The 27,976-nt window shown below is 49.4% G+C and overlaps 1 protein-coding gene across 2 annotated transcripts; it reads right to left on the reverse strand.

Annotated features, from left to right (window-relative positions):
* Positions 1–34: 34 nt before the first annotated feature.
* LOC129867578 (tudor domain-containing protein 5-like) lies at positions 35–27,932 on the reverse strand. Of its 2 annotated transcripts, XM_055941071.1 has the most exons (18): positions 27,878–27,932; positions 27,360–27,432; positions 26,885–27,122; positions 25,803–26,285; positions 25,475–25,683; positions 25,069–25,152; positions 24,750–24,806; positions 24,404–24,578; positions 23,898–24,067; positions 23,407–23,627; positions 22,925–23,134; positions 20,009–20,075; positions 18,544–18,744; positions 18,254–18,427; positions 7,029–7,133; positions 6,441–6,602; positions 1,773–1,941; positions 35–661 (listed from the first exon to the last, which is right to left on the reverse strand). In XM_055941071.1, exons 3-18 carry the CDS (start codon positions 27,111–27,113, stop codon positions 525–527), a joined length of 2,853 nt encoding a protein of 950 aa, XP_055797046.1. In that variant the 5' UTR covers positions 27,114–27,122; positions 27,360–27,432; positions 27,878–27,932; the 3' UTR covers positions 35–524. The 2 variants fall into 2 exon arrangements, with proteins under 2 accessions (XP_055797046.1, XP_055797047.1); XM_055941072.1 differs by lacking the exon at positions 27,878–27,932 and having other exon boundaries at positions 27,360–27,672.
* Positions 27,933–27,976: the final 44 nt, after the last annotated feature.

Raw genomic sequence — 27,976 nt, forward strand, 5'->3', positions numbered from 1 at the left:
TTGTGTGAATGTGAAATCAAATTCAACATCTCCACAAGTTTTCAATTTTGGTTTATTTTCAAAAAAATAAAATGACATTGTTTCTTTCTGTTTCATAACAGTGTCATTTGAAAAGTCCCTCGTCCTCTAAGGAAACTAACCTGCTGAGCAGTTAAACAGGCAACAGGTAGAAAAGGAGGAAACTAACCTGGTCATTACAATATGAAACACATAAAACGTATCAAAGCGTACCTAAAGGCAGAAAATAAAACTTAACTGGTAAAAACCCAACTCAAAGTTCTACAAAACAAGCTTTAGGATTATTTTCTATTTCGAAGGAGCGATCGACTCTGCACACATTCCTTGTAGTGTTAGAGAAAACATGACATCAATATCAAACAAAAAAAGAGGACGGACTGTAGGTAGCTAACATTCTAACAGGTAAGGATCATGGACTGACTGTAGGTAGCTAACATTACCAGGATCATGTCTGCACATAGTAGGATGCTGGTTTGACCAGCTGTGCATTGAGGAAGTGTGTGTGTTCAGGCCATTTTGTGAGGGTACCAGTTGAGGAGGTGGGAACCAGTGCCGGTAGCCAGACGGGCAGCCGGGCCCAGGGCAAAGGGCGAGGTGACATGCAGCATGTCCCCCGTCCCAAACAGAGGGAACACGGATGTACCTAGACAACACAGGAAACACCTCATTAATGTAGACATCTTCCATGGCAGCAGAGTCAGAATCCTAACTTAAGATAAAAACAGCATCTTTGCATTAGTCGCCAACAGACATCAATGCACAATTTTTGTATGCACGACTTTTCCGGTGCCCCCGCACATTGACTCTGTACCGGTACCCCCTGTATATAGCCTCGCTATTGTTATTTTACTGCTGCTCTTTAATTATTTGTTACTCTTATCTTTTTTTTGTTGTTGGTATTTTTATTAAAACTGTATTGTTGGTTAAGGGCTTGTTAGTAAGCATTTCACTGTAAGGTTGCTGTTGTATTTGGTGCATGTGACAAATACAATTTGATTCATATAGCTGCAACACTGCTGCTGAACAACATTAGATGCTGGGTAAAGCTCAGCCTGCATGTTGTATTTCCATGGCCTGTGCGGGTCTTTTGTTCACAGCTTAACCAAAACCACTGCAACACTGTATCAATATCAAGGCTTATGCAATTAGGTAACACAATTTGGTCAAATAGCTATGGTAACAGGTCTAATAGGATCAGTGTCAGTTTCTCTGTGCAGGGCCATTCACTAGTAGGGAATTTCATTGTGTTTCTCTAGCATAATTAGTGCTCAGGCTAACCCATGTGTGTGTACGTAAAATGTTTTCTGCATCGTGTGTGTGTGTGTGTGTAATGGTTTGTTTACCGTGTGTGTGTGTGTAATGGTCTGTTTACACAGACACACACACACACACGGTAAACAGACCATTACACACACGGTAAACAAACCATTACACACACACACACACAAAATGGTAAACAAACCATTACACACACACAAAGTTAAACAAACCATTACACACACACAAAGTTAAACAAACCATTACACACACACACAAACGGTAAACAAACCATTACACACACACACACACACACACGGTAAACAAACCATTACACACACAAAATGGTAAACAAACCATTACACATTAATGGTCTGTTTACCGTGTGTGTGTGTGTAATGGTTTGTTTACCGTGTGTGTGTGTGTAATGGTTTGTTTACCGTGTGTGTGTGTGTGTGTAATGGTTTGTTTACCGTGTGTGTATTTGTTAACCGTACCGTATGGGGCACTCTGGGTCTGCGTCAATCCGGAGGTATGGAGGCTCAGGGTTTTCAGAGTGGAGGGCTGGGGGGGCACAGCAGGTATGAGGGACACCACCCCTCCATTTACATAGCATGGCTGCTTCAGCTCACCGGCACTAGGTGAAGGAGGAGGGGGCTGAAACACCTGGGGGACAGAGTGGGTAGTAAGGAAGATTATGCATCGACTGGGACTTCGGGAAAGCACCAAATCATAGAAACACAACCGGATAAAGAGAGCTGGGGGGGATACAGGCTAGAGCTGGGGTGGGGGGGGGTACAGGCTAGAGCTGGGAGGGGATACAGGCTAGAGCTGGGGGGATACAGGCTAGAGCTGGGGTGGGGGGGGGTACAGGCTAGAGCTGGGAGGGGATACAGGCTAGAGCTGGGGGGATACAGGCTAGAGCTGGGGGGGGGGGGGGATACAGGCTAGAGCTGGGGGGGGGTACAGGTTAGAGCTGGGGGGGGATACAGGCTAGAGCTGGGAGGGGATACAGGCTAGAGCTGGGAGGGGATACAGGCTAGAGCTGGGAGGGGATACAGGCTAGAGCTGGGAGGGGATACAGGCTAGAGCTGGGGGGGATACAGGCTAGAGCTGGGGGGATACAGGCTAGAGCTGGGGGGGATACAGGCTAGAGCTGGGGGGGATACAGGCTAGAGCTGGGGGGGATACAGGCTAGAGCTGGGGGGGATACAGGCTAGAGCTGGGGGGGGGATACAGGCTAGAGCTGGGGGGGGGATACAGGCTAGAGCTGGGGGGGGGATACAGGCTAGAGCTGGGGGGGGGATACAGGCTAGAGCTGGGGGGGGGATACAGGCTAGAGCTGGGGGGGGATACAGGCTAGAGCTGGGGGGGGGATACAGGCTAGAGCTGGGGGGGGGGGATACAGGCTAGAGCTGGGGGGGGGGGATACAGGCTAGAGCTGGGGGGGGGATACAGGCTAGAGCTGGGGGGGGGGAATACAGGCTAGAGCTGGGGGGGGGGGAATACAGGCTAGAGCTGGGGGGGGGAATACAGGCTAGAGCTGGGGTGATACAGGCTAGAGCTGGGAGGGGATACAGGCTAGAGCTGGGGGGGGGAAACAGGCTAGAGCTGGGGGGGGAGGATACAGGCTAGAGCTGGGGGGGGAGGATACAGGCTAGAGCTGGGGGGGGGGGGATACAGGCTAGAGCTGGGGGGGGGGATACAGGCTAGAGCTGGGGGGGGGGATACAGGCTAGAGCTGGGGGGGGGGGGATACAGGCTAGAGCTGGGGGGGGGGGATACAGGCTAGAGCTGGGGGGGGGGATACAGGCTAGAGCTGGGGGGGGGGGATACAGGCTAGAGCTGGGGGGGGGATACAGGCTAGAGCTGGGGGGGGGATACAGGCTAGAGCTGGGGGGGGGATACAGGCTAGAGCTGGGGGGGGGGTACAGGCTAGAGCTGGGGGGGGGGTACAGGCTAGAGCTGGGGGGGGGTACAGGCTAGAGCTGGGGGGGGGGGTACAGGCTAGAGCTGGGGGGGGGTACAGGCTAGAGCTGGGGTGATACAGGCTAGAGCTGGGGTGATACAGGCTAGAGCTGGGGTGATACAGGCTAGAGCTGGGGTGATACAGGCTAGAGCTGGGGTGATACAGGCTAGAGCTGGGGTGATACAGGCTAGAGCTGGGGTGATACAGGCTAGAGCTGGGGGGGATACAGGCTAGAGCTGGGGGGGATACAGGCTAGAGCTGGGGGGGATACAGGCTAGAGCTGGGGGGGATACAGGCTAGAGCTGGGGGGGGATACAGGCTAGAGCTGGGGGGGATACAGGCTAGAGCTGGGGGGGATACAGGCTAGAGCTGGGGGGGATACAGGCTAGAGCTGGGGGGGTATACAGGCTAGAGCTGGGGGGGGATACAGGCTAGAGTTGGGGGATACAGGCTAGAGCTGGGGGATACAGGCTAGAGCTGGGGGGATACAGGCTAGAGCTGGGGGGATACAGGCTAGAGCTGGGGTGATACAGGCTAGAGCTGGGGGGGGATACAGTCTCGAGTTGGGGGATACAGGAAGGAGCTGGGGGATACAGGCTAGAGCTGGGGGATACAGGCTAGAGCTGGGGGGATACAGTCTCGAGTTGGGGGATACAGGAAGGAGCTGGGGGGGATACAGGCTGGCGCTGGGGGGGATACAGGCTGGCGCTGGGGGGGATACAGGCTAGAGCTGGGGGGGATACAGGCCAGAGCTGGGGTGAATACAGGCTAGAGCTGGGGTGAATACAGGCTAGAGCTGGGGGGATACAGGCTAGAGCTGGGGGAGATATAGGCTAGAGCTGGGGGGGGATATAGGCTAGAGCTGGGGGGGATACAGGCTAGAGCTGGGGGGGATACAGGCTAGAGCTGGGGGGGGATACAGGCTAGAGCTGGGGGGGGGGATACAGGCTAGAGCTGGGGGGGGATACAGGCTAGAGCTGGGGGGGGGATACAGGCTAGAGCTGGGGGGGGGATACAGGCTAGAGCTGGGGGGGGGGGTACAGGCTAGAGCTGGGGGGGATACAGGCTAGAGCTGGGGGGGATACAGGAAGGAGCTGGGGGGGATACAGGAAGGAGCTGTGGGGATACAGGAAGGAGCTGTGGGGATACAGGAAGGAGCTGTGGGGATACAGGAAGGAGCTGGGGGGATACAGGAAGGAGCTGGGGGGATACAGGAAGGAGCTGGGGGGATACAGGAAGGAGCTGGGGGGATACAGGCTAATAGTAACATCACTTTTTTCCCAGAGGTTTGGATGATATATCTCTCCATTTTCTGTTTTTCTCTAAACAAATGTAAAAAAGGCCAAGACATAATTCTTAACTTCTTTATAAAAAAAATACGAGGCCTCAAGGCCTATTTGTGCAAAACAAATGACCACCACAAATAAACACCCCCCCCACACGTCTATTCTATTGTTTACGAATGTTTGACCACTAGCTATTTCAATATCTCATTTATATAATCATTTTGATTTAAAATGTATGAATTTAGTTCATTTGTTGATATATTTAAAACAGCCTGTGGTTATTTGCTATTGGATTGGCAGAATGACACAACTACTAACATATTAGCCTACAGCTGGCCTGAACATCACTGTTTTGAATGCACTTTAATTATCCAACGTCACACTTACCGATGGCGAGGTGAAGCCTGTTCCCAAAGCACTGCAGGTCCAGTTGTTCAAGCGCAATGCTTTTATCATGTTGCTCCTGCTGTCAGTTGTCGTGCACACCTGTCGGTCTTCGCTCATCTTCCACGATGCCAGAGAGTCATTGAAACCCTGGGATATTACTTCACCCGTATGATCATCAGGGAAGTAAGACGTCTGGGGGCAGACATTTTGCAATTTCCAGTCCTGTTTTATGTAGTGGACTGTCAAACTTAGGTATGGCTCTGACGTTCTGCTCGACCACAGATCAGCTGTGGTGGAAAAATGACAAACACTAGCCAGCTTCTCTGCCATTCTTTTGCGGGTAGCAGTGTATAATCACGGCAGGGCCTCTTCCGTGAAATACTTGGCAGCTGATATTTGTGGTCAACTGTACCTAGCAGCTTTTTAAAGCCTGGCTTTTCTACTGTAAAGACTGGAACCATATCCTTCACTATGTAATAGGTCACTGCATCCGTTACCTCCTTCCATCTCAAACTTCTCGTCATAAGGTATAACGTTTGTAAAGGATGCGGGTATGGTCGTTTGTCTTTCAGCAGACGTTTTGGGAATGGGGCGACTGGAATCGGCGTTGCGTAGTCTCACGCGTTCCTCCCATTCCAGCGCGTGTTGCAGGTGATGGAAGAGGTCGGTTGTGCTGCTGCTTTTCGTTGCAATTGTCTTTGACACATTTTGCACAGGACATTCTTTTGCTGAACATCAGACCTCTTCAACCCGAACCACTTCCATATTACTGAAAAAACATTGCAGCCCTTTTTGGGGATGATTTCATCCTCACGAGAGGCTGAGCTGGCTTCCTCACGTTCCATGTTGGTGGAACTCTTACCGCCGCTACACTTCTCCGACGGGGTTACAATTCGTGAAAGGCTGTCTAGGGTTGTGATTGGTGGATAACCTCTGTGCACGTGTTGGGCTGACAGAAGAGACCGTGAGATGCTGCGTTTGTAAAAAGTTACAACATTATAACAGAACCTCCATTCTTGCCATACAGGCATTTTCCACATCGCACTAAAACAAACTTGAATATATCGAAAAAAACTCGATATCGCCCGGCCCTCTCTCAAAGTTCTTCATTTGTGTTTTATTTTGTTCCTCATGCAGGAATTTGGCACAAACAGGCTTTTTATTTTGGTTAATGAATTCAGAAATGAGAATATCGGGGGAGAGGAATTGTTCTCATTTTCTTCCAATTAACAAACAATTAAATATGCATTGCAGTGCGTCCGGTGAGGATGTGCAGGGGCAGAGGTCTACTGCCTAACAAACACGACAACTGGAGGTCAGACTGCAGACTGCAATTGCTTTCCAATGAAATGAGTTCTTACCAGCTGCTTAGTGGCGTTAGGCAGGTTGCCGTGTTAACGACGCAAACAACTGGACCTCAGGTAGAATATAATACAGTCTAGTTGGGACTGTTCTTTCAGGCTGACAACCTAAAACAAAGTATGCAGTATTTTCTGAGGCCAAAAGTCTGACCTCTGTCCTTACCTTAGCTGTGTCTCCATGGTTACCCAGGTCTGCCTTGGACTGTACCACCTCTAGGGCAGGGGTAGGGGCAGGGTCGTTGGGTGTCCAGCCCTGGTCCCAGTCACTACAGCACAGCAGCAGCGGGTCCTTACTCTGCAGAGCTGCAAACGGGTTCAGGCCCCCCTGGAGAAACACCAACACACAACCTTAGATCATTCCTTTTGTAATCCCAGTTCCATTCTACATTAGCCTCGTTCCAGGTCTGTTTGAGCAGTCTCATCACCATAGGAGTTGGAGAGACAGCACACATATATAGGACCAGTCTAATTGCAAACATTATAACGTCACCATGTTCTAGAACCAAAGATAGCGGATAAATGAAGATAGTTCACTCAGGCCATTTACATTGAGAAAACAATGGTCAGTTCCGGTCTACTTAACTGGGTGGGTCTCCAATAGTTATCACTGAGATAGCAGCTGGGTCTGGTTTACTTAGTTCATTGAACCAGGAAGAAAACAGAAGGAAAAAAACAGCGAGTAGGGTGTCTCGCTTTCTCTTTCGGCTATGCTAAAATTATGTTCTGATAATTGTGGGGTCAAAGGTCATACCTGGGCTGTGGAGTTGACTTCTGTGACCTCGATGAACTCCAGTGCCGGGAGGTCAGGCAGAACTTCCTCTGCGTTGGTTTTGTTCCCACCCACGAGGTTAGGGGTCTAAAACACACATCCATTACTTAACTACTGCACTTTACAATGCATCCTTCTTCCCTCCTATCCTTGAAGAAGTCACGACAACACGATGGGATATAGAGAAATATATATATACACATACACAGAGAGATATAACACGATGGGATATAGAGAAATATATATATACACATACACAGAGAGATATAACACGATGGGATATAGAGAAATATATATATACACATACACACACACAGAGAGATATAACACAATGGGATATATACAGGGAGAGAGAGATAACACGATGGGATATAGAGACATATATACACTGCTCAAAAAAATAAAGGGAACACTTAAACAACACAATGTAACTCCAAGTCAATCACACTTCTGTGAAATCAAACTGTCCACTTAGGAAGCAACACTGATTGACAATACATTTCACATGCTGTTGTGCAAATGGAATAGACAAAAGGTGGAAATTATAGGCAATTAGCAAGACACCCCCCAAAACATGAGTGATTCTGCAGGTGGTGACCACAGACCACTTCTCAGTTCCTATGCTTCCTGGATGATGTTTTGGTCACTTTTGAATGCTAGCGGTGCTCTCACTCTAGTGGTAGCATGAGACGGAGTCTACAACCCACACAAGTGGCTCAGGTAGTGCAGTTCATCCAGGATGGCACATCAATGCGAACTGTGGCAAAAAGGTTTGCTGTGTCTGTCAGCGTAGTGTCCAGAGCATGCAGGCGCTACCAGGAGACAGGCCAGTACATCAGGAGACGTGGAGGAGGCCGTACGAGGGCAACAACCCAGCAGCAGGACCGCTACCTCCGCCTTTGTGCAAGGAGGTGCACTGCCAGAGCCCTGCAAAATGACCTCCAGCAGGCCACAAATGTGCATGTGTCAGCATATGGTCTCACAAGGGGTCTGAGGATCTCATCTCGGTACCTAATGGCAGTCAGGCTACCTCTGGCGAGCCCATGGAGGGCTGTGCGGCCCCACAAAGAAATGCCACCCCACACCATGACTGACCCATCGCCAAACCGGTCATGCTGGAGGATGTTGCAGGCAGCAGAACGTTCTCCACGGCGTCTCCAGACTCTTTCACGTCTGTCACATGTGCTCATGTGCTCAGTGTGAACCTGCTTTCATCTGTGAAGAGCACAGGGCGCCAGTGGCGAATTTGCCAATCTTGGTGTACTCTGGCAAATGCCAAACGTCCTGCACGGTGTTGGGCTGTAAGCACAACCCCCACCTGTGGACGTCGGGCCCTCATACCACCCTCATGGAGTCTGTTTATGACCGTTTGAGCAGACACTTGCACATTTGTGGCCTGCTGGAGGTCATTTTGCAGGGCGCTGGCAGTGCACCTCCTTGCACAAAGGCGGAGGTAGCGGTCCTGCTGCTGGGTTGTTGCCCTCCTACGGCCTCCTCCATGTCTCCTGATGTACTGGCCTGTCTCCTGGTAGCGTCTGCATGCTCTGGACACTACGCTGACAGACACAGCAAACCTTTTTGCCACAGTTCCCATTGATGTGCCATCCTGGATGAACTGCACTACCTGAGCCACTTGTGTGGGTTGTAGACTCCGTCTCATGCTACCACTAGAGTGAGAGCACCGCCAGCATTCAAAAGTGACCAAAACATCAGCCAGGAAGCATAGGAACTGAGAAGTGGTCTGTGGTCACCACCTGCAGAATCACTCCTGTTTTGGGGGGTGTCTTGCTAATTGCCTATAATTTCCACCTTTTGTCGATTCCATTTGCACAACAGCATGTGAAATGTATTGTCAATCAGTGTTGCTTCCTAAGTGGACAGTTTGATTTCACAGAAGTGTGATTGACTTGGAGTTACATTGTGTTGTTTAAGTGTTCCCTTTATTTTTTTGAGCAGTGTATATACATACACACACACACAGAGAGAGATATATACATACACACACACACACACACACAGAGAGATATATACACTCTTATTCAAGGTTTCAAAGACCTCTCTGATGAGGATAGGCTACCCATCCTGTTGGGGGAGGACGCAGAGAGCTGTGGGTTGGCAGCGCACTACATTGCTGCCTGCCATAAGTTGAGGGACAGTGTCTGACAGACCAATCAACCTGCACATGTACTCTACTGTATGTTTATTGTTATTGTTGAATGTAAGGTTATTTTGACACTTAGTTATTGTTGTTACTGTTGTCCCGTTGACCTTTTTGATTCTCATTTTTTATATTGTAAATAAGCTTTGGCAATATGTACATTGTTACGTCATGCCAATAAAGCAAATTGAATTGAATTGAGATATAACACAATGGGATATATACAGGGAGAGAGAGATAACACGATGGGATATAGAGAAATATATATATACATACACACAGAGAGAGATATAACACAATGGGATATATACAGGGAGAGAGAGATAACACGATGGGATATAGAGAAATATATATATACATACACACAGAGAGAGATATAACACAATGGGATATATACAGGGAGAGAGAGATAACACGATGGGATATAGAGAAATATATATATACACATACACACAGAGAGATATAACACAATATACAGGGAGAGAGAGATAACACGATGGGATATAGAGAAATATATATATACATACACATACACACAGAGAGAGATATAACACAATGGGATATATACAGGGAGAGAGAGATAACACGATGGGATATAGAAAAATATATATATACATACACACACACACACACACACACACACACACACACAGAGAGAGATATAACACAATGGGATATATACAGGGAGAGAGAGATAACACGTTGGGATATAGAGAGACACAGTGCACAAAACATTAAGAAGGTGAATCGAGGTGAAAGCTATGATCCCTTATTGATGTCACTTGTTAAATCCACTTCAATCAGTGTAGATGGAGGGGAGGAGACGGGTTAAAGAAGGATTTCTAAGCCTTGAGACAATTGAGACATGGATTGTGTATGTGTGCCATAAAGCTGGTGTGCAAGACAAAATATTTAAGTGCCTTTGAACGGGTTATGGTAGTAGGTGCCAGGCGCACCGGTTTGTGTCAAGAACTGCAACGCTGCTGGGTTTTTCACATTCAACAGTTTCCCGTCTGTATTAAAAATGGTCCACCACCCAAAGGACATCACTCAAAGCCAACTTGACACAACTGTGGGAAGCATTGTAGTCCACAAGGAACAGCATCCCTGTGGAACGCTTTTGACACCTTGTAGAGTCCATGCTCTGATACATTGAGGCTGTTCTGAGTGCAAAAATGAAGGGAGGGGGTGTAACTGAATATTAGGAAGGTATTCTTAATGTTTGGTATACTCAGTATAAACAAGGATTCTATTAAAAGGCTTTTGCTGAACCCTGTTGTGTCAGATCAGTGATCTGTTCAAGGAAAAGAGGAAGGATGCATTATATAGTATTTAAAAATGGTTGCTTACTTCTACCACATCAGTGTTGAATCATTCTCTCCCTGCATGGCGTGAGGCTGTGGACTCAACACTATTCATTCTTCTAAATGCACCAGGACAAGACCATCTCCATCAATGAGAAAAATCTAACAGGTCTGAAGCTGAAAACACCTCCCTATGACTTGAATGGGTCATAGGGAGACCTCCAGCCAGACCTCCACACAGCACAAGGCTGTTAAGAAGCCTCCAGCCAGACCTCCACACAGCGCATGGGTGTTAAGAAGCCTCCAGCCAGGCCTCAGACCGCCACACAGCACAAGGCTGTTAAGAAGCCTCCAGCCAGGCCTCAGACCTCCACACAGCACAAGGCTGTTAAGAAGCCTCCAGCCAGGCCTCAGACCGCCACACAGCACAAGGCTGTTAAGAAGCCTCCAGCCAGGCCTCAGACCTCCACACAGCACAAGGCTGTTAAGAAGCCTCCAGCCAGGCCTCAGACCTCCACAAAGCACAAGGCTGTTAAGAAGCCTCCAGCCAGGCCTCAGACCGCCACACAGCACAAGGCTGTTAAGAAGCCTCCAGCCAGGCCTCAGACCTCCACAGTAGTTTCCATAACGGGTGGATGATGCTCTTGCATCCCCACATAACACAGTCCTGACGGAACACTGCAATTCATCTCTTTCCCGTTTCAGCAGAACTACTTTAACTGCACCCCGCCCCCTCTCTCGCTCTCTCTGCCTCCCCCTCTCAATTCAAGGGGCTTTATTGGCATGGGAAACATATGTTAACATTGCCAAAGCAAGTGAAGTAGATAAACAAAAATAAACATTACACTCACAGAAGTTCCAAAAGAAGAAAGACATTTGAAATGTCATATATGTATATATACAGTGTTGTAACGATGTGCAAATGGTTAAAGTACAAACCGGAAAATAAATAAACAAATATGGGTTGTATTTACAATGTTGTTTGTTCTTCACTGGTTGACCTTTTCTTGTGGCAACAGGTCACAAATCTTGCTGCTGTGATGTCACACTGGAATTTCACCCAGTAGATATTACTCATATCTGCTGTCCTGCGCCTGACTCATCTCACCAGCTACACACAGACGCATTACAGAATTATTCACCACCGAATGGAGTCAGCAGGACCAGTGGTGGTAGAGGAGCGCATCCAGCAGCACGCGATCATGTTGCAACGTCTGGGCACCGCCATGGATCGTGTGCTGCAGACGATGGATCGTTGGGAGAGAGGAGGTCGTCCAGCGCCTCCACCAGCCCAACTACAGCAGGCCCCACTGTCCACCCCTCTTTCACCCGGTCCCAGCGGGACTCGGCTTGCTCTCCCGAGGGAGTATGATGGGACGGCTGCCGGATGCCAGGGGTTTCTACTCCAGCTGGAGCTCTACCTGGCGACCGTCCACCCGGCTCCTTTGGGACGTGAGAAAGTGTCCGCCCTCGTCTCCTGCCTCTCAGGCAAAGCCCTGGAGTGGGCCAACGCCGTATGGAGTGAAGTAGACGCAGCGTTGGACAATTACGCTGAGTTCACCCGCCGCTTTCGGGCAGTTTTCGACCACCCGCCTGAGGGTAGAGCGGCGGATGAATGTCTGTTCCACCTGAGGCAGGGGGCGAGGAGCGCGCAGGATTTCGCTTTGGACTTCCGGACCCTGGCCGCCAGCGCGGGATGGAACGACAGGGCCCTGATCGATCACTACAGGTGCAGTTTGCGCGAGGACGTTCGTAGGGAGGTGTCCTGCCGAGACACCACCCTCACGTTGGACCAGCTGTTGGATCTGTCTATCCGGCTGGACAACCTGCTGGCTGCCTGAGGATGTCCGAATCGAGGCCTGTCAGTTCCATCCCCCAGCACCTACGCTCCGACGCCCATGAAGCTGGGACGTGCTGCGCTTAGGTCGACCGGAGTAGGGGCCATTCCCTGCACCATCTGTGGCCGCAGAGTGCACACTCCTGGTCAGTGCTGGGGAGGTTCCTCAGGGAGTCGAGGCAGCAGGCAGGGCACTATCGTGTCACCCCAGGTGAGTCGGGACCAGGCTCACCCAGAGCCCCCTGTTGTTCACATATATGTGTTTATTAAATATCCTGAGTTTTCCCCGCATTCCCAGCATAAGACGCTTGAAAATTCAGGCGCAGCTGGGAATTTTTTTGACCGTTCATTTGCTCATAGTTTAGAGATCCCCCTTGTTCCTGTGGATATGCCCTTCCCTGTGCACGCCCTAGATAGTCGAACATTAGGGTCAGGGCTGATTAGGGAGGCAACCGCTCCACTAAGCATGGTTACGCAGGAGGGTCACAAGGAGAGAATCAGACTCTTCCTTATTGATTCTCCTGCGTTTCCCGTGGTGCTGGGCCTACCTTGGTTGGCCTGTCATGACCCCACTATTTCGTGACAACAGAGGGCTCTCAAGGGGTGGTCACGAGAGTGCTCAGGGAGTGCAGGAGTTTCCATCGGTGCGACTACAGTGGAAAGTCCAGACCAGGTCTCCACCGTGCGCATCCCCTCAGAATATGCCGATTTGGCTCTCGCCTTCTGTAAGAAGAAGGCGACTCAATTACCACGCCATCGACGGGGGGAATGTACGATAAATCTCATGGTAGATGCAGCACTTCCAAGGAGTCACGTGTATCCTCTGTCACAGGAGGAGATGGCGGATATGGAAACTTATGTCTCTGAATCCCTGGGGCAGGGATACATTCGGCCCTCCACTTCACCTGCCTCTTCGAGTTTCTTTTTTGTGAAGAAGAAGGATGGAGGTCTGCGCCCGTGTATTGACTATCGGGGTATCAGTCAGATCACAGTGAGGTACAGCTACCTGCTGCCTCTCATCGCCAGTGTGATCGAGTCAATGCACGGGGTGCGCTTCTTCACAAAATTGGATCTCAGGAGCGCTTACAACCTGGTGCGTATCCGGGAGGGGGACGAGTGGAAGACGGCATTTAGTACCACCTCAGGGCACTATGAGTACCTCGTCATGCCGTACGGGTTGATGAATGCTCCATCAGTCTTCCAAGCCTTTGTTGACGAGATTTTCCGGGTCCTGCGGGCAGGGTGTAGTGGTATATATCGACAACATTCTGATATACTCCGCTACACACGCCGAGCATGTGTCCCTGGTGCGCAGGGTGCTTGGTCGACTGTTAGAGCATGACCTGTACGTCAAGGCTGAGAAATGTCTGTTCTTCCAACAGTCCGTCTCCTTCCTAGGGTACCGCATTTCCACTTCAGGGGTGGAGATGGAGAGTGACCGCATTTCAGCCGTGCGTAATTGGCCGACCCCCACCACGGTAAAGGAAGTGCAGCGGTTTCTAGGGTTTGCCAATTACTACCGGAGGTTTAGGTCAGGTAGCGGCTCCCATTACCTCACTGCTGAAGTGGTCGGCTGAGGCGGACAGGGCTTTGGGTCATCTGAAGGCTCTGTTTACCTCGGCTCCCGTGCTGGCTCATCCGGATCCCTCTTTGGCATTTATAGTGGAGGTGGACGCGTCCGAGGCTGGGATAGGAGCCGTGCTCTCTCAGCGCTCGGGCACGCCACCAAAGCTCCGCACCTGTGCTTTCTTTTCAAAGAAGCTCAACCCAGCAGAGCGAAACTATGATGTGGGGCACCGGGAGCTGTTGGCTGTTGTCAAGGCTCTGAAGGCGTGGAGACATTGGCATGAGGGGGCTAAACACCCTTTCCTCATCTGGACTGACCACCGCAATCTAGAGTACATCCGGGCGGCGAGGAGACTGAACCCTCGCCAGGCAAGGTGGGCCATGTTCTTTACCCATTTTCTTTTCACTCTGTCCTGTCCTATAGACCAGGATCCCAGAACGCTAAGGCAGACGCACTGTCCCGGATGTATGACACAGAGGAACGGTCCATGGATCACACTCCCATACTTCCGGCCTCTTGCCTGGTGGCATCGGTGGTGTGGGAGCTGGACGCGGAAATCGAGCGGGCGTTACGCACTGAGCACACTCCCCCCCAGTGTCCAGCAGGGCGCCTGTACGTTCCGTCTGCTGTCCGCAACCGTTTGATCTATTGGGCCCACATGTCACCCTCCTCTGGTCATCCTGGCATCAGTCGGACGGTGTGTTGCCTTAGTGGGAAGTACTGGTGGTCCACCTTGGCCAAGGACGTGAGGGTTTAAGCTTCCTCCTGCTCGGTGTGCTCCCAGTGCAAGGCTCCCAGGCACCTGCCCAGAGGGAAGTTACAACCCCTACCCGTTCCACAACGGCCATGGTCGCACCTGTTGGTGGACTTCTTTTATTATTATTTTTTTTTTAAATTTGACTCCCTTTTCCCCCCAATTTTTCGTGGTATCTAATCGCTAGTAATTACTATCTTGTATCATCGCTACAACTCCCGTACGGGCTGGACGAAGGTCGAAAGCCATGCGATCTCCGAAGCACAACCCAACCAAGCCGCACTGCTTCTTAACACAGCGCGCCTCCAACCCGGAAGCCAGCCGCACCAATGTGTCGGAGGAAACACCGTGCGCCTGGCCCCCTTGGTTAGCGCGCACTGCACCCGGCCCGCCACGGGAGTCGCTGGAGCGCGATGAGACAAGGATATCCCTACCGGCCAAACCCTCCCTAACCCGGACACTAGGCCAATTGTGCGTCGCCCCACGGACCTCCCGGTCGCGGCCGGCTGCGACAGAGCCTGGGCACGAACCCAGAGACTCTGGTGGCGCAGCTAGCGCTGCGATGCAGTGCCTTAGACCACTGCGCCACCCGGGAGGCCGTTGGTGGACTTCTTGATGGATCTTCCTCCCTCACAGAGCAACACCACGATCCTGGTCGTTGTGGATCGGTTTTCTAAGTCCTGCCGTCTCCTCCCTTTGCCTGATCTCCCTACGGCCCTACAGACTGCGGAGGCCCTGTTCACTCACGTCTTCCGGCACTACGGGGTGCCTGAGGACAGTCTCTGATCGGGGTCCCCAGTTCACGTCCAGGGTCTGGAGAGCGTTCATGGAACGTCTGGGGGTCTCGGTCAGCCGCACCTCAGGTTTTCACCCCGAGAGTAACGGGCAGGTGGAGAGAGTAAACCAGGATGTGGGTAGGTTTCTGCGGTCATATTGCCAGGACCAGCCAGGGGAGTGGGCGGCGTTCATCCCCTGGGCAGAGATGGCCCAAAACTCACTCCGCCACTCCTCCACTAACCTCTCTCCCTTCCAGTGCGTACTGGGGTATCAGTCAGTTCTGGCACCTTGGCATCAGAGCTAGATCGAAGCTCCAGTGGTGGACGAATGGTTTAAGCGCTCGGAGGAGACCTGGTACGCCGCCCATGTGCACCTGCAACGGGCCGTGAGGCGGCAGAAGGCGAGCGCCAACCACAGTGAGGCCCCGGTGTTCGCACCGGGGGACCTGGTCTGGCTCTCGACCCGAAACCTGCCCCTCCGCCTGCCCTGCAGGAAGCTGGGTCCGCGGTTTGTGGGGCCATTCAAAGTCCTGAGGAGACTGAATGAGGTATGCTACATGTTACAGCTTCCCCCAGATTACCGCATTAATCCCTTGCTCCATGTGTCTCTCCTCAGGCCGGTGGTGGCTGGTTAACTCCAGGAGTCTGAGGTGTGGGAGGTTTTGAGGAGGCCCCGGCGTATGCTCTTCGAGCCATTCTGGACTCGAGGCGTCGGGCAAGGGACCTTCAGCAACTCGTGAATGGGTACGGTCCAGAGGAGAGATGCTGGGTGCCCGTGGAGGACGTCTTGAACCCTTCGTTGCTGCGGGAGTTCAACCTTCTTCATCCGGATCGCCCTGCGCCTCGTCCTTCGGGTCGTCCCCGAGGTCTGTGTCGGCGCGCTGCTGAAGCCGCGCGTCAAGGGGGGATACTGTCACGACTTCCGCCCGAAGTCGGTCCCTCTCCTTGTTCGGGCGGCGTTCGGCGGTCGACGTCACCGACCTTCTAGCCATCGCCGATCCACTTTTCATTTTCCATTTGTTTTGTCTTACACACCTGGTTTCAATCCCCCAATTACTTGTTCATTATTTAACCCTCTGTTCCCCCATGTTTATTTGTGAGTAATTGTTTATTGTATTACGGTCCGTATTTGTGGCCTTGTATTTATACGATGTGTATTGTGATATATTTGAGTAAAATTGTTTTCATTACTCATATCTGCTGTCCTGCGCCTGACTCATCTCACCAGCTACACACAGACGCATTACAGTCTGTGTAATATGAGGGAAATGTGTGTCTCCAATATGGTCATTCTTTTGGCAGGAGGTTAGGAAGTGCAGCTCAGTTTCCACCTCATTTTGTGGGCAATGTGCACACAGCCTGTGTTCTCTTCAGAGCCAGGTCTGCCTACGGCGGCCTTTCTCAATAGCAAGGCTATGCTCACTGAGTCTGTACATAGTAAAAGCATTCTTTAAGTTTGGCTCAGTCAGTGGTCAGGTATTCTGCCACTGTGTACTCTGTTTAGGGCCAAATAGCATTCTAGTTTGCTCTGTTGTTTTTGTTAATTACTTGACACTTGGAAATAATTATCTTTTTGTTTTCTCATGATTTGGTTGGGTCTAATTGTGTTGGTGTCCTGGTCTCTGTGGGGTCTGTTTGCGTTTGTGAAAAGAGCCCCAGGACCAGCTTGCTTAGGGGACTCTTCTCCAGGTTCATTTCTCTGTAGGTGATGGCTTTGTTATGGAAGGTTTGGGAATCGCTTCCTTTTAGGTGGTTGTAGAATTTAACGTCTCTTTTGTGGATTTTGATAATTAGCGGGTATCGGCCTAATTCTGCTCTGCATGCATTATTTGGTGTTTTACGTTGTACACAGAGGATATTTTTGCAGAATCTCAATTTGGTGTTTGTCCCATTTTGTGTATTCTTGGTTGGTGACAACCATAAAGGGCAATGGGTTCTATAACTGATTCAAGGGCCTGCTTGGTTCTCTCTCTCTCCCCCTCTCCCTCCCTCTCCTAAAGCTGGGGCCGCCGCTAATGACTACTAACGCTGGGGCCGCCGCTACCGACGACTAACGCTGGGGCCGCCGCTACCGACGACTAACGCTGGGGCCGCCGCTACCGACTACTAACGCTGGGGCCGCCGCTACTAACGCTGGGGCCGCCGCTACTAACGCTGGGGCCGCCGCTACTAACGCTGGGGCCGCCGCTACTAACGCTGGGGCCGCCGCTACTAACGCTGGGGCCGCCGCTACTAACGCTGGGGCCGCCGCTACTAACGCTAGGGCCGCCGCTACTAACGCTGGGGCCGCCGCTACTAACGCTGGGGCCGCCGCTACTAACGCTGGGGCCGCCGCTACTAAAGTGGGGGCCGCCGCTACTAACGCTGGGGCCGCCGCTACTAACGCTGGGGCCGCCGCTACTAACGCTGGGGCTGCTTCTACTGCTACTACTAACTACTAACGCTGGGGCTGCTACTACTACTGCGACTGCTACTGCTACTAACTACTAACGCTGGGACTGCTACTACTAACGCTGGGACTGCTACTACTAACGCTGGGACTGCTACTACTAACGCTGGGACTGCTACTACTAACGCTGGGACTGCTACTACTAACGCTGGGACTGCTACTACTAACGCTGGGACTGCTACTACTAACGCTGGGACTGCTACTACTAACGCTGGGACTGCTCTGCCAGTTCTTCTGTAGTCTGATAAGGGCTGTTATGTGGACAGTGTTAGTGGAGGAGAGAATGCTATAGTAAGAGAGACAGGGTGTCGTCTCTGTGTGTGTGTGTGAAATATGCGTGCATGTGAGAGGGTATTCTGTACCGTGTGAGTGGGGCAAGGGGAGCTCTTGGGCAGGGGTTGGGTGGTGTGCTGGGAAGTGATGGTGGTGGCTTCGTGGCAAGGCTCCGGGGTGGGGTCCTCGTCCTCTATTTCCATTCCCTCACCGAACACGCCTTCGCCCAGATAGAGGCTCACTGGGTTGAACTGGTTACACAACTGAGAGGACAGATGGGATGAAGAGAAGGTTATGGGAGATTGCATTGGATCATTGAATAACTAAGTGGGAAATGCCTTGACATTTGATAGGTTTGTATGTTCAGCACGTGACTGACCGCTGCGCTGACGGCGGGGGCGCAGCAGAGCCCATGGCCCTGGGCCTGCAGGGCGCGGTGGATGTACACGTCCTCCTCGGTGTGCGTGTCGCACAGAAAGAGCTGCAGGAAGTCGGCGTGGTAGCCATGCAGGGCTGCCACCAGAGTACGGTCACAACATAGCTTCTGAAAGGAGGTCTTGGCGTTGGCACTCCAGCTGCCCTGGGAGGAGAGAAACACGGTGGGTTTCAGTTCTTCTCAGACCAGAGACTATGTATTAAGAGGGTGGGTTTCAGTTCTTCTCAGACCAGAGACTATGTATTAAGAGGGTGGGTTTCAGTTCTTCTCAGAACAGAGACTATGTATTAAGAGGGTGGGTTTCAGTTCTTCTCAGATCAGAGACTGTATGTATTAAGAGGGTGGGTTTCAGTTCTTCTCAGATCAGAGACTGTATGTATTAAGAGGGTGGGTTTCAGTTCTTCTCAGATCAGAGACTGTATGTATTAAGAGGGTGGGTTTCAGTTCTTCTCAGATCAGAGACTGTATGTATTAAGAGGGTGGGTTTCAGTTCTTCTCAGATCAGAGACTGTATGTATTAAGAGGGTGGGTTTCAGTTCTTCTCAGATCAGAGACTGTATGTATTAAGAGGGTGGGTTTCAGTTCTTCTCAGATCAGAGACTGTATGTATTAAGAGGGTGGGTTTCAGTTCTTCTCAGATCAGAGACTGTATGTATTAAGAGGGTGGGTTTCAGTTCTTCTCAGATCAGAGACTGTATGTATTAAGAGGGTGGGTTTCAGTTCTTCTCAGATCAGAGACTGTATGTATTAAGAGGGTGGGTTTCAGTTCTTCTCAGACCAGAGACTATGTATTAAGAGGGTGGGTTTCAGTTCTTCTCAGACCAGAAACTATGTATTAAGAGGGTGGGTTTCAGTTCTTCGCAGAACAGAGACTGTATGTATTAAGAGGGTGGGTTTCAGTTCTTCTCAGACCAGAGACTATGTATTAAGAGGGTGGATTTCAGTTCTTCTCAGACCAGAAACTATGTATTAAGAGGGTGGGTTTCAGTTCTTCTCAGACCAGAGACTATGTATTAAGAGGGTGGATTTCAGTTCTTCTCAGACCAGAGACTGTATGTATTAACAGGGTGGATTTCAGTTCTTCTCAGACCAGAGACTATGTATTAAGAGGGTTGATTTCAGTTCTTCTCAGACCAGAAACTATGTATTAAGAGGGTGGATTTCAGTTCTTCTCAGATCAGAGACTGTATGTATTAAGAGGGTGGGTTTCAGTTCTTCTCAGACCCAGAGACTGTATGTATTAAGCGTCTCAGTAGTAGTACTGATATAGGATTTGTTTGATATATGGACAGCAGGGTGGGGGGATCTGATCCTAAATCCAGCCAGCGATACTAAAGACACTTTATTAATTCATGAATCTGGGTCCACGAAAGGTAGATTGTGTAAACAGTAGCGTAGAAGGTCTTACACCGAAAGGCTTGATTCCAGCCAGCGATGACGGGACTGCTTGTGCTGGGAGCTCTGAGTAACAAGACCTGAGGGGGATAGACAATTCTTTCTGTTACCACCTTGCACAGAGCAACGCATCAATCAACACATGGTGACATCAGATACTAGGGATACAAACAGTCACTTCCAATACCTTTCCTTCTCAATTCTACAGCTGATGATTAGTGGGCAAAAGAAAGGAAAACATTGTCTTCATCCCAAATGACACCCTATTGCCTTTTCAGTGCACTACCTATCCAGTCCCCCATCTAGACAATTGCCTAAGGAGTAGGGGTCTAGGGTTCTGGACATGACCACAGGCTACGTCCCAAATTACACACTATTCCCTTTTAAGTACACTACCTATCCAGTCCTTTCAGATCTATGCCACGGGCAAGGGGAAAAGGGTTGGTTGTGGACAGGGGATTTGTCCCAAATGGCTGGTCAATAGTAGTGTACGATATACAGGGTTCATACACATTGACAGATGGAATTTCATGACTTTTAACCAAATTTCCATGACCAACAATTGGCGCCGCGTCTATGTACACTACCATTCAAAAGTTTGGGGTCACTTAGAAAAGCACATGTTTTGTCCATTAAAATAACATAAAATGTATCAGAAATACAGTGTAGAAATTGTTAATGTTGTTAATGGCTATTGGCTATTGGCTATTGTAGCTGGAAACGGCTAATTTTGTTTATAAATGGAATATCTACAGAGGCGTAGAGACCCATTATCAACAACCATCACTCCAGTGTTCCAATGGCACGTTGTGTTAGCTAATCCAAGTTTATCATTTTAAAAGGCTAATTGATCATTAGAAAACCCTTTTGCAATTATGTTAGAACAGCTGAAAACTGTTGATTAAAGAAGCTTCAGATAAAGGAGCATCAGTATTTGTGGGTTCGATTACAGGCTCAAAATGTCCAGAAACAAAATACTTTCTTCTGAAACTCGTCAGTCTATTCTTGATCAGAGAAATTAAGGCTATTCCATGTGAGAAATTGCCAAGAAACTGAAGATCTCGTACAACGCTGGGTAGCCTCAACTGGCTGCTTCATTAAATAGTACCCGCAAAACACCAGTCTCAACGTCAACAGTGAAGAGGCGACTCCGGGATGCTGGTCTTCTAGGTAGAGTTCCTCTGTCCAGTGTCTGTTCTTTTTCTCATAATATTTTATTTTTATTAGCCAGTCAGAGATGTGGCTTTTTCTTTGCAACTCTGCCTAGAAGGCCAGCATCCCGGAGTCGCCTCTTCACTGTTGACATTGAGACTGGTGTTTTGCAGGTACTATTTAATGAAGCTGCTAGTTGAGGACTTGTGAGGCGTCTGTTTCTCCAACTAGACACTAATGTACTTGTCCTCTTGCTCAGGTTGTGCACCTGGGCCTCCCACTCCCGTGTTGTTCTGTAAAGGGAGTAGTACACAGCGTTGTACGAGATCTTCAGTTTCCTTGCAATTTCTCGCATGGAATAGCCTTCATTTCTCAGAACAAGAATAGACTGACGAGTTTCAGAAGAAAGGTCTTTGTTTCTGACCATTTTGAGCCTGTAACTGAACCCACAAATGCCGATGCTCCAGATACTCAGCAATTGGAACACAGTAGTGACAGTTGCTGATAATGGGCCTCTGTAATTTGATGTTATTTTAATGGACAAAAAAAAGTTACTTTTTTTTGTAATAAAAAAAAAAAGTTGCTTTTCTTTCATAAACAAGTGACCCCAAACTTTTGAACGGTAGTGTATATATAAAAAATGAAGTGTAATGTCGTCGACACTGGGAGGCTGCTCTCTGATCCCATGAACCATCTTCTGTCGTTGTGCAAGGCCCTTAACCCCCCCAAAGTAGAATACCTGTTTGACAACTGTATGAAACATGTGGTCAACCCTCAGTCTGGAGAGCTACTGGGTGTGCAGGCGTTTGATCAAGCCCTGCTCAAACAGTTTATCAAGGTCCAGTTGAGATGCTAATTTTCTAAAAATGAGGTTTGTTAGAGGGGGACTGGAATAAAAGCCTGGACACCATTAGCTCTCCTGGAGGATGGTTGACCACTCTTCATGTATAACATTGCAACCAAATACGTATTTTGCCCTTTGAAATAATTCGCTGATTCAATATATCAAAGATTAAATGGCTATGGTAGGCTACAAATCTTTATATTCAACCAGACCAAAAATGGACTTGAGGAAATGTAACTTCGCTATGCATCTTAGCTACCTTAGAAGTGTTTACTTTGCAGGCTGACAAGCATCTATTGAGTTGCTATGTCCCCTACATTGGATGTCCAAATCAACTGGAAGTATCTACAAAAATAGTTTTGAAGCCACATAATCCAAAAGAAAGCCTAGAAATACTTTTTCCTAAAATGACTGTTTGCGATTCACAAATTATCATTTTGATTCACCGCAATTGAACCGAATCCCAACTAATACAACGGCGTGAATTGTTTGTTTCGTCAAAAATAATCATTTAAATCATTATAAAAAGGTTAACTTTCTATGTCCTTATTCGCAATTGTCATTGAAAGTTTTTTGGGACATGACGAAAAAATGAATACACGCTAAATAATAGGTTAACAGTTACAAGATATGTTTTGAATTGGCTACCTAGTTATTAGTCTGTTCTCCATCATATTCTAAAGGCCTACCTGCTACTGCAATGTCCGTCTGTCCCTCTAACACAGACGCACTAAAGGGGCTCTCTCAGGATGGCTGATATGATAATGTGCCGAAATAAATTACATTAACAGACATTTTGAAATTAATTACCATTACTTTTCCAGGCCTGGAAAACATCATTTTAAAATGGTATGACTTTTCCAGGATTTTCATGACCTTACAAACCCTGTATATAGGAAATATGGTGTTATTTGGTCACAGTCGAGGTCCTACTTGAGGAAGTTGAGGCTGCTCCTCTGGACAGTGGTGAGGTCTCCAAAGTCCACGTAGTAGACCTCTGCATGGGTGTCGTTGAGGACACGGTGAACCACCACGCGGTAGAACCAGATGCCCTGGGGCGCCACGCAGCACACCTGGCCCGTACGCACATAGCGCTCCGGCAGACGGTAACGCTCCGACACCTCGGGACAGGTGTAGCAGCTCCTGGAGGGAGGGAGGGGAAAGAGAGGGAGGACGAGAGAGCCCCAAAACATGGCATTCAGTTTCTTACACCCCTAGTCTCCTCTCCTTCATGTGCATTGACCTAAAAACACACTTGATAGTTGAGGGTAACACAGTGGACAACTACTAGATATGAACAGTTACTGCACATTCATACCAAACAAGCCAATTGGACTACATGTCAAATCCCAGCCACTGAGGCAGGGAAGCCTCTCCTCCCTATCCCTCCAGTCCAGCAGAGGGCTGTTGTTCACCTCATCTCAATCATCATGTTCTCCAGGGCGCGGGCCTCCTGGCTCTCATCAAAGCGGATGTAGAAGTTCGAGGGTGACTCCACGTGCTCCACCAGCACGGCCACCAGCTCCCGAGGACCCCTGCACGTGGGGGCCCTCAGCCTCTGGCCCCGCATGGCGTCCGGGGGAATCACCGCCCCACGCCGGCAACGCACCGGCAACGAGCCGTACATATCCACCATCTGAGGGAAGCAGCCATATATAGAATGTGTGTACACTCTTATGCATGTGAACAAGTATACATAAGCACATTCTACACAGATATGGACCATAGTGACACAGATTTTCCTGTCTGCAAAACTGCAGGCTTTGGGTGCAGGCTTTCATTTGTGCCCAGCACATACACACTTCATGTATTTTATCAGCACTTTGAGCGTTGTGTCCCTCCAGGAGCGGAGCTGGCTGCCCTGTCTCAAGCCAAGGCAGATGCCTTTCCCCAGGCTCCAGCTCACCTGGTAGAAGGTCTTGGTGGTGATGCGGAGCTCCATGTCTTCCTCCAAGTTGGGCTTGGTCTCGCCTCCCTCTCCCTCCCAGGGAGACTCCCCACAGCTGAAGTAGTAGCCCGTACCTGACGGGTTCAGAGCCTTGACACCCTCAACAGGGCCTTCGGGCTCCGCCGTTCCTACCACAACACCACACAAATAATACCAAAGTGACATATTGAATGAGATCAGTCATGACATACTTTAACCCAAAATACCTGTTTTGTTGAATGTTAAATGGGCAACAAAAGTTATACATTTTGGTTATAACAATGAGTTAGTAATCAATCAAAATGTGATTGTCCTGAACTAACATCTGGCTAGGAATAAAGTGGATAGGTGTTGTGTGTGAGCCAGAGATTGCCCCCTAACCACTGATCTAAGGTCAGATATTTGTTTACCCACCTGATGGTTCATTTGAGGATTGGTAGTGGTGTAATCTGATCCTAGGTTAAAGCCAGAGGAGCGTAGCAGACCTGGTTGTTGAGGCGTTGTGTGTCCAGGGGCATTCTGGATGTCCATGACCACCCAGTGGTTGCCATCGTTGCCCGCCATGCGCTGCAGGTAGAGCGTGTCGCTCAGGGCGCCCACCATCTCCGTGGTACTCATGAAGCCACTCTGGACCACCGGCAGCTCCTCCCCAAACACCCTCTGGGGTCAACCGTGGGTCATAAGGGCAACAGAGGTCAGCGCAACATACAAGACACTAACAAGAAGTAATACTTTGTGATTAAAAAACTCAAAATGATTAGGCTTCATTAGACATTGGTTAGTATGTAGGCATTCCAAAGGGAATGCATTTGATTTGTCAGTATAAATTACCTTGAATTCTGCAGGGAGATCGTGGACGGATAGTCCCTCACTGTTTTGGGCTACAACCTATATGGAAGGTTTGTCGTGTTAGAATCTCTACTGTCATTAGATGGATTTGGTATTTGGGTGGAGACAGCATGTGTTCCAAATGGCACCTTAGTCCTTATATAGTGCCCTGGTCAATAGTAGTGTACTATATGAGCCCTGGTAAAATGGGCCCTGGTCAATAGTAGTGTACTATATGAGCCCTGGTAAAATGGGCCCTGGTCAATAGTAGTGTACTATAAAGGGAATAGGGTGCTCATTGGGATGCAAACAGTGGACTGACCTGGCGAAGCTTGGCCTTTAGTTCTGGACTGACAGTGCCCGCTTGCCCGTTCTCCAGAATACGCTGCCTAAGCTCCTCCTCCAGCTGCAGATGCCAATCAACACAAGCAAAACATGACAAGGGGGAGGGGCTACAAGGCATTTGTTCTACTTTTCACTACTGCTATTCAGAAGCACATTCGATTCCCTTCTCTAAAAATCAGGACTTTTGCCCTCTAAAGCTTCACAAGCACAGACCCAAGATACAGCACAGTAACTTGGTTGTAAGCCTGATGTTGGCAGATCTGAATGTTACGTTGGCAGGCTTTGCACCCAATCAAAAACAAGATCACGGGGGAAACTATTTTTACGTGGCTGAACACACACCACAGAGGTAAAGACAGCAGGAACGACAGCAGTATACACACCTTGATGACACACTTCTGAAACAGTTGTCCGTCCTGCGTGGGTTCAGGTTCAGGCTGTGGTGTTGTGTAATCCATTGGCAGTGAGCCCTGGTCCCCCTCTGGGCTGTTAAGGACTGCAGCCTCAGGGAGGGGCGCTGGTACCACAAGATTCTGGGTACTGGACACTGGATTCGGAGCACTGGACTCCGTGGTGTGTCTTTCTACTGGGACTGGATATATAAAACCGATATTCTTTTTTCAATGTTTACTGTACATGAGCAGCAATCAATTAAATTCAACATTATCTGCTTGAAATAGAGTTATAGCTTTCACTGTGGGACCAACCAACCTGAGTTTGTCTGGGTCATCTGCCTTACGATAGGAACAGTATTGAAGGTCTGCTTCAACGGGAATAACGGCTTTATTGGTCCGGTCCTAATCCGTGATGACACCACTGCCCTCCTGAGGGACAGCTGGGAGCCCATCCTGCTTTGTGTGACTGCCACCAGGTCGGCGGCCGCCGCCAGCATCTCGGCAATGGAATAGAAGCCGTAGTTGTTGACACGTAAAGGGAAGCCGAAGCGGCGGGCGAAGGCTGTCTCCAGCTCCGATAGACCCACGGCCCCATGCGAGAGCAGCTGGTGGAGCTGGGCCCGGAGCTGAGCCGGCAGGGCCGGGGGTGCGTGGCCACGCCGCGGCAGGACCATGGGGTTGTGATGGTGGTAGCGTGAGGAGAAGAAGCCCACACCGCCACGCTGAGCAGGGGCCTTCTTGGCACTGCGCTGCTTGGCCACCAACTCCACGATGCCTCTGGTGGCGTCATCAGCCACGGCTGCAGAATGGGGGGAAAAAAAGATGCACTGGTGTACGACACACACCCCCCCCCCCCCCCCCCCCCCCCGCAAGGCAGGAGGGCCCACAGGCTCTGGGGACCCCCCCAAAAAATCTAATAATGTTGGGTTGGGCGCCCCCTGGAGGTCACCCCCCCCCCCCCCCTTCTCAGATAGCATATGAACAGGTCATAAGCCATGGCAAAAATGTTGAGAATTACAGAACATTTGCTGTAAAATATTTTCGCTCAGCCTCATTGCAAAAAGGCCTTGCTCAGACCTTGCGGGGCTCCGTGAAACTGCGGTATGCCACTGGAGAGATGGGTTGATATGCTGGAGTTGAATTGATATCTGTGTTCTGGTATATTCTTCCTCTCCTGTTACTGTGCATACTATACTCAAGCATGAGGCAAAATGCTTGAGGAGACAGCATGTAACTCAAAATGTAACTCTTGTCAACAAATATGAAAACTAGCAAACAAACATAGCATGCTATGTGCCAAAACAATTCTGCCTATAATGTCACGTGTTAAAGACAAAACAAACTTGCTTTGACACAACAGTCAGCAAATCAACAGTGGGACTAGTACTCAGTACTTACCCTTCAACACTATGCTGCCATCTCCCAGATAGAGGACATACACCACGTCGGGCATCTCGCGGATCATGTCCAGCACGTTGCGGAAGCCAAGGATCCTCAGGGGCATGGGGTGGCCCAGCATGTTGATGTAGTCTCTCTTCAGCTGATCTGGGGTCAGGCCCTGCTTGGCTGAGATGAGCAGGGAGCGCACATCCTTCTTCAGGCTCGAGAGCAACTGCTCCTGGGTCATTCTGCGAGACTTGACAGAGGCTACAGTTTAGCTAACTAATGCATTTTCTTTAGAATAAACACTGAAATGTGCAAAGAATCCACCCCCCATTGGACCAACTAGCTAATTAAGCTAACGACTGGTCACAATGTGAAACATATTTCATCAAAGTACTAACGTTAACTACTGTAGGTCGCTCACAAAAAAAAGATAGACTGGCTAGCCTATTTCAACAAGCATTCAGTTTCCATATTTTAGCTAACTTACACTAGCAACTCGTGAAGACCAACTTTTCCTGCAGGAGGTCAATCAGTCTGTCAATTTATTCCACGGTACTCGTCTGCAGGTGCAGATAAATGAATGGATTCAATTCGTTAACAGCATGTAGCCAACACTGTCCACATAGCATCAATTAGCACAGCTGAAACAGGTGGTTAGCGGTGTTCCATTCCACTTAGCTCTGGTGCAGGGCGTTAGTAACGTGCTGGACCAGCGATACATTCCACTTAGCTCTGGTGCAGGGCGTTAGTAACGTGCTGGACCAGCGATACATTCCACTTAGCTCTGGTGCAAGGCGTTAGTAACGTGCTGGACCAGAGATACATTCCACCACACTAGCGAGACAAAATCAGTGCACGTCACGAGCCATACAATTAGAAGATAACTACTTAAAGATTTATTTAGATTTTAAAAAATGCATTTGGCTAATTCACATCTAGTAGTCTCAGAACACATGTTTTCTTCCAAAGCTGTGCAATATATAGGAAAATTGAATGGTTACTCACTGAAGAACATTTTCTGGAATCAGGCAACGAGTGAGTGTGTACGTGCAAGTATGGCGAGCAAATACAGACAAAATCACTTCCAAAATCATGATTAACCTT

The sequence above is a fragment of the Salvelinus fontinalis genome, chromosome 12 (assembly GCF_029448725.1).
Source record: "Salvelinus fontinalis isolate EN_2023a chromosome 12, ASM2944872v1, whole genome shotgun sequence".
NCBI lineage: Eukaryota > Metazoa > Chordata > Actinopteri > Salmoniformes > Salmonidae > Salvelinus > Salvelinus fontinalis.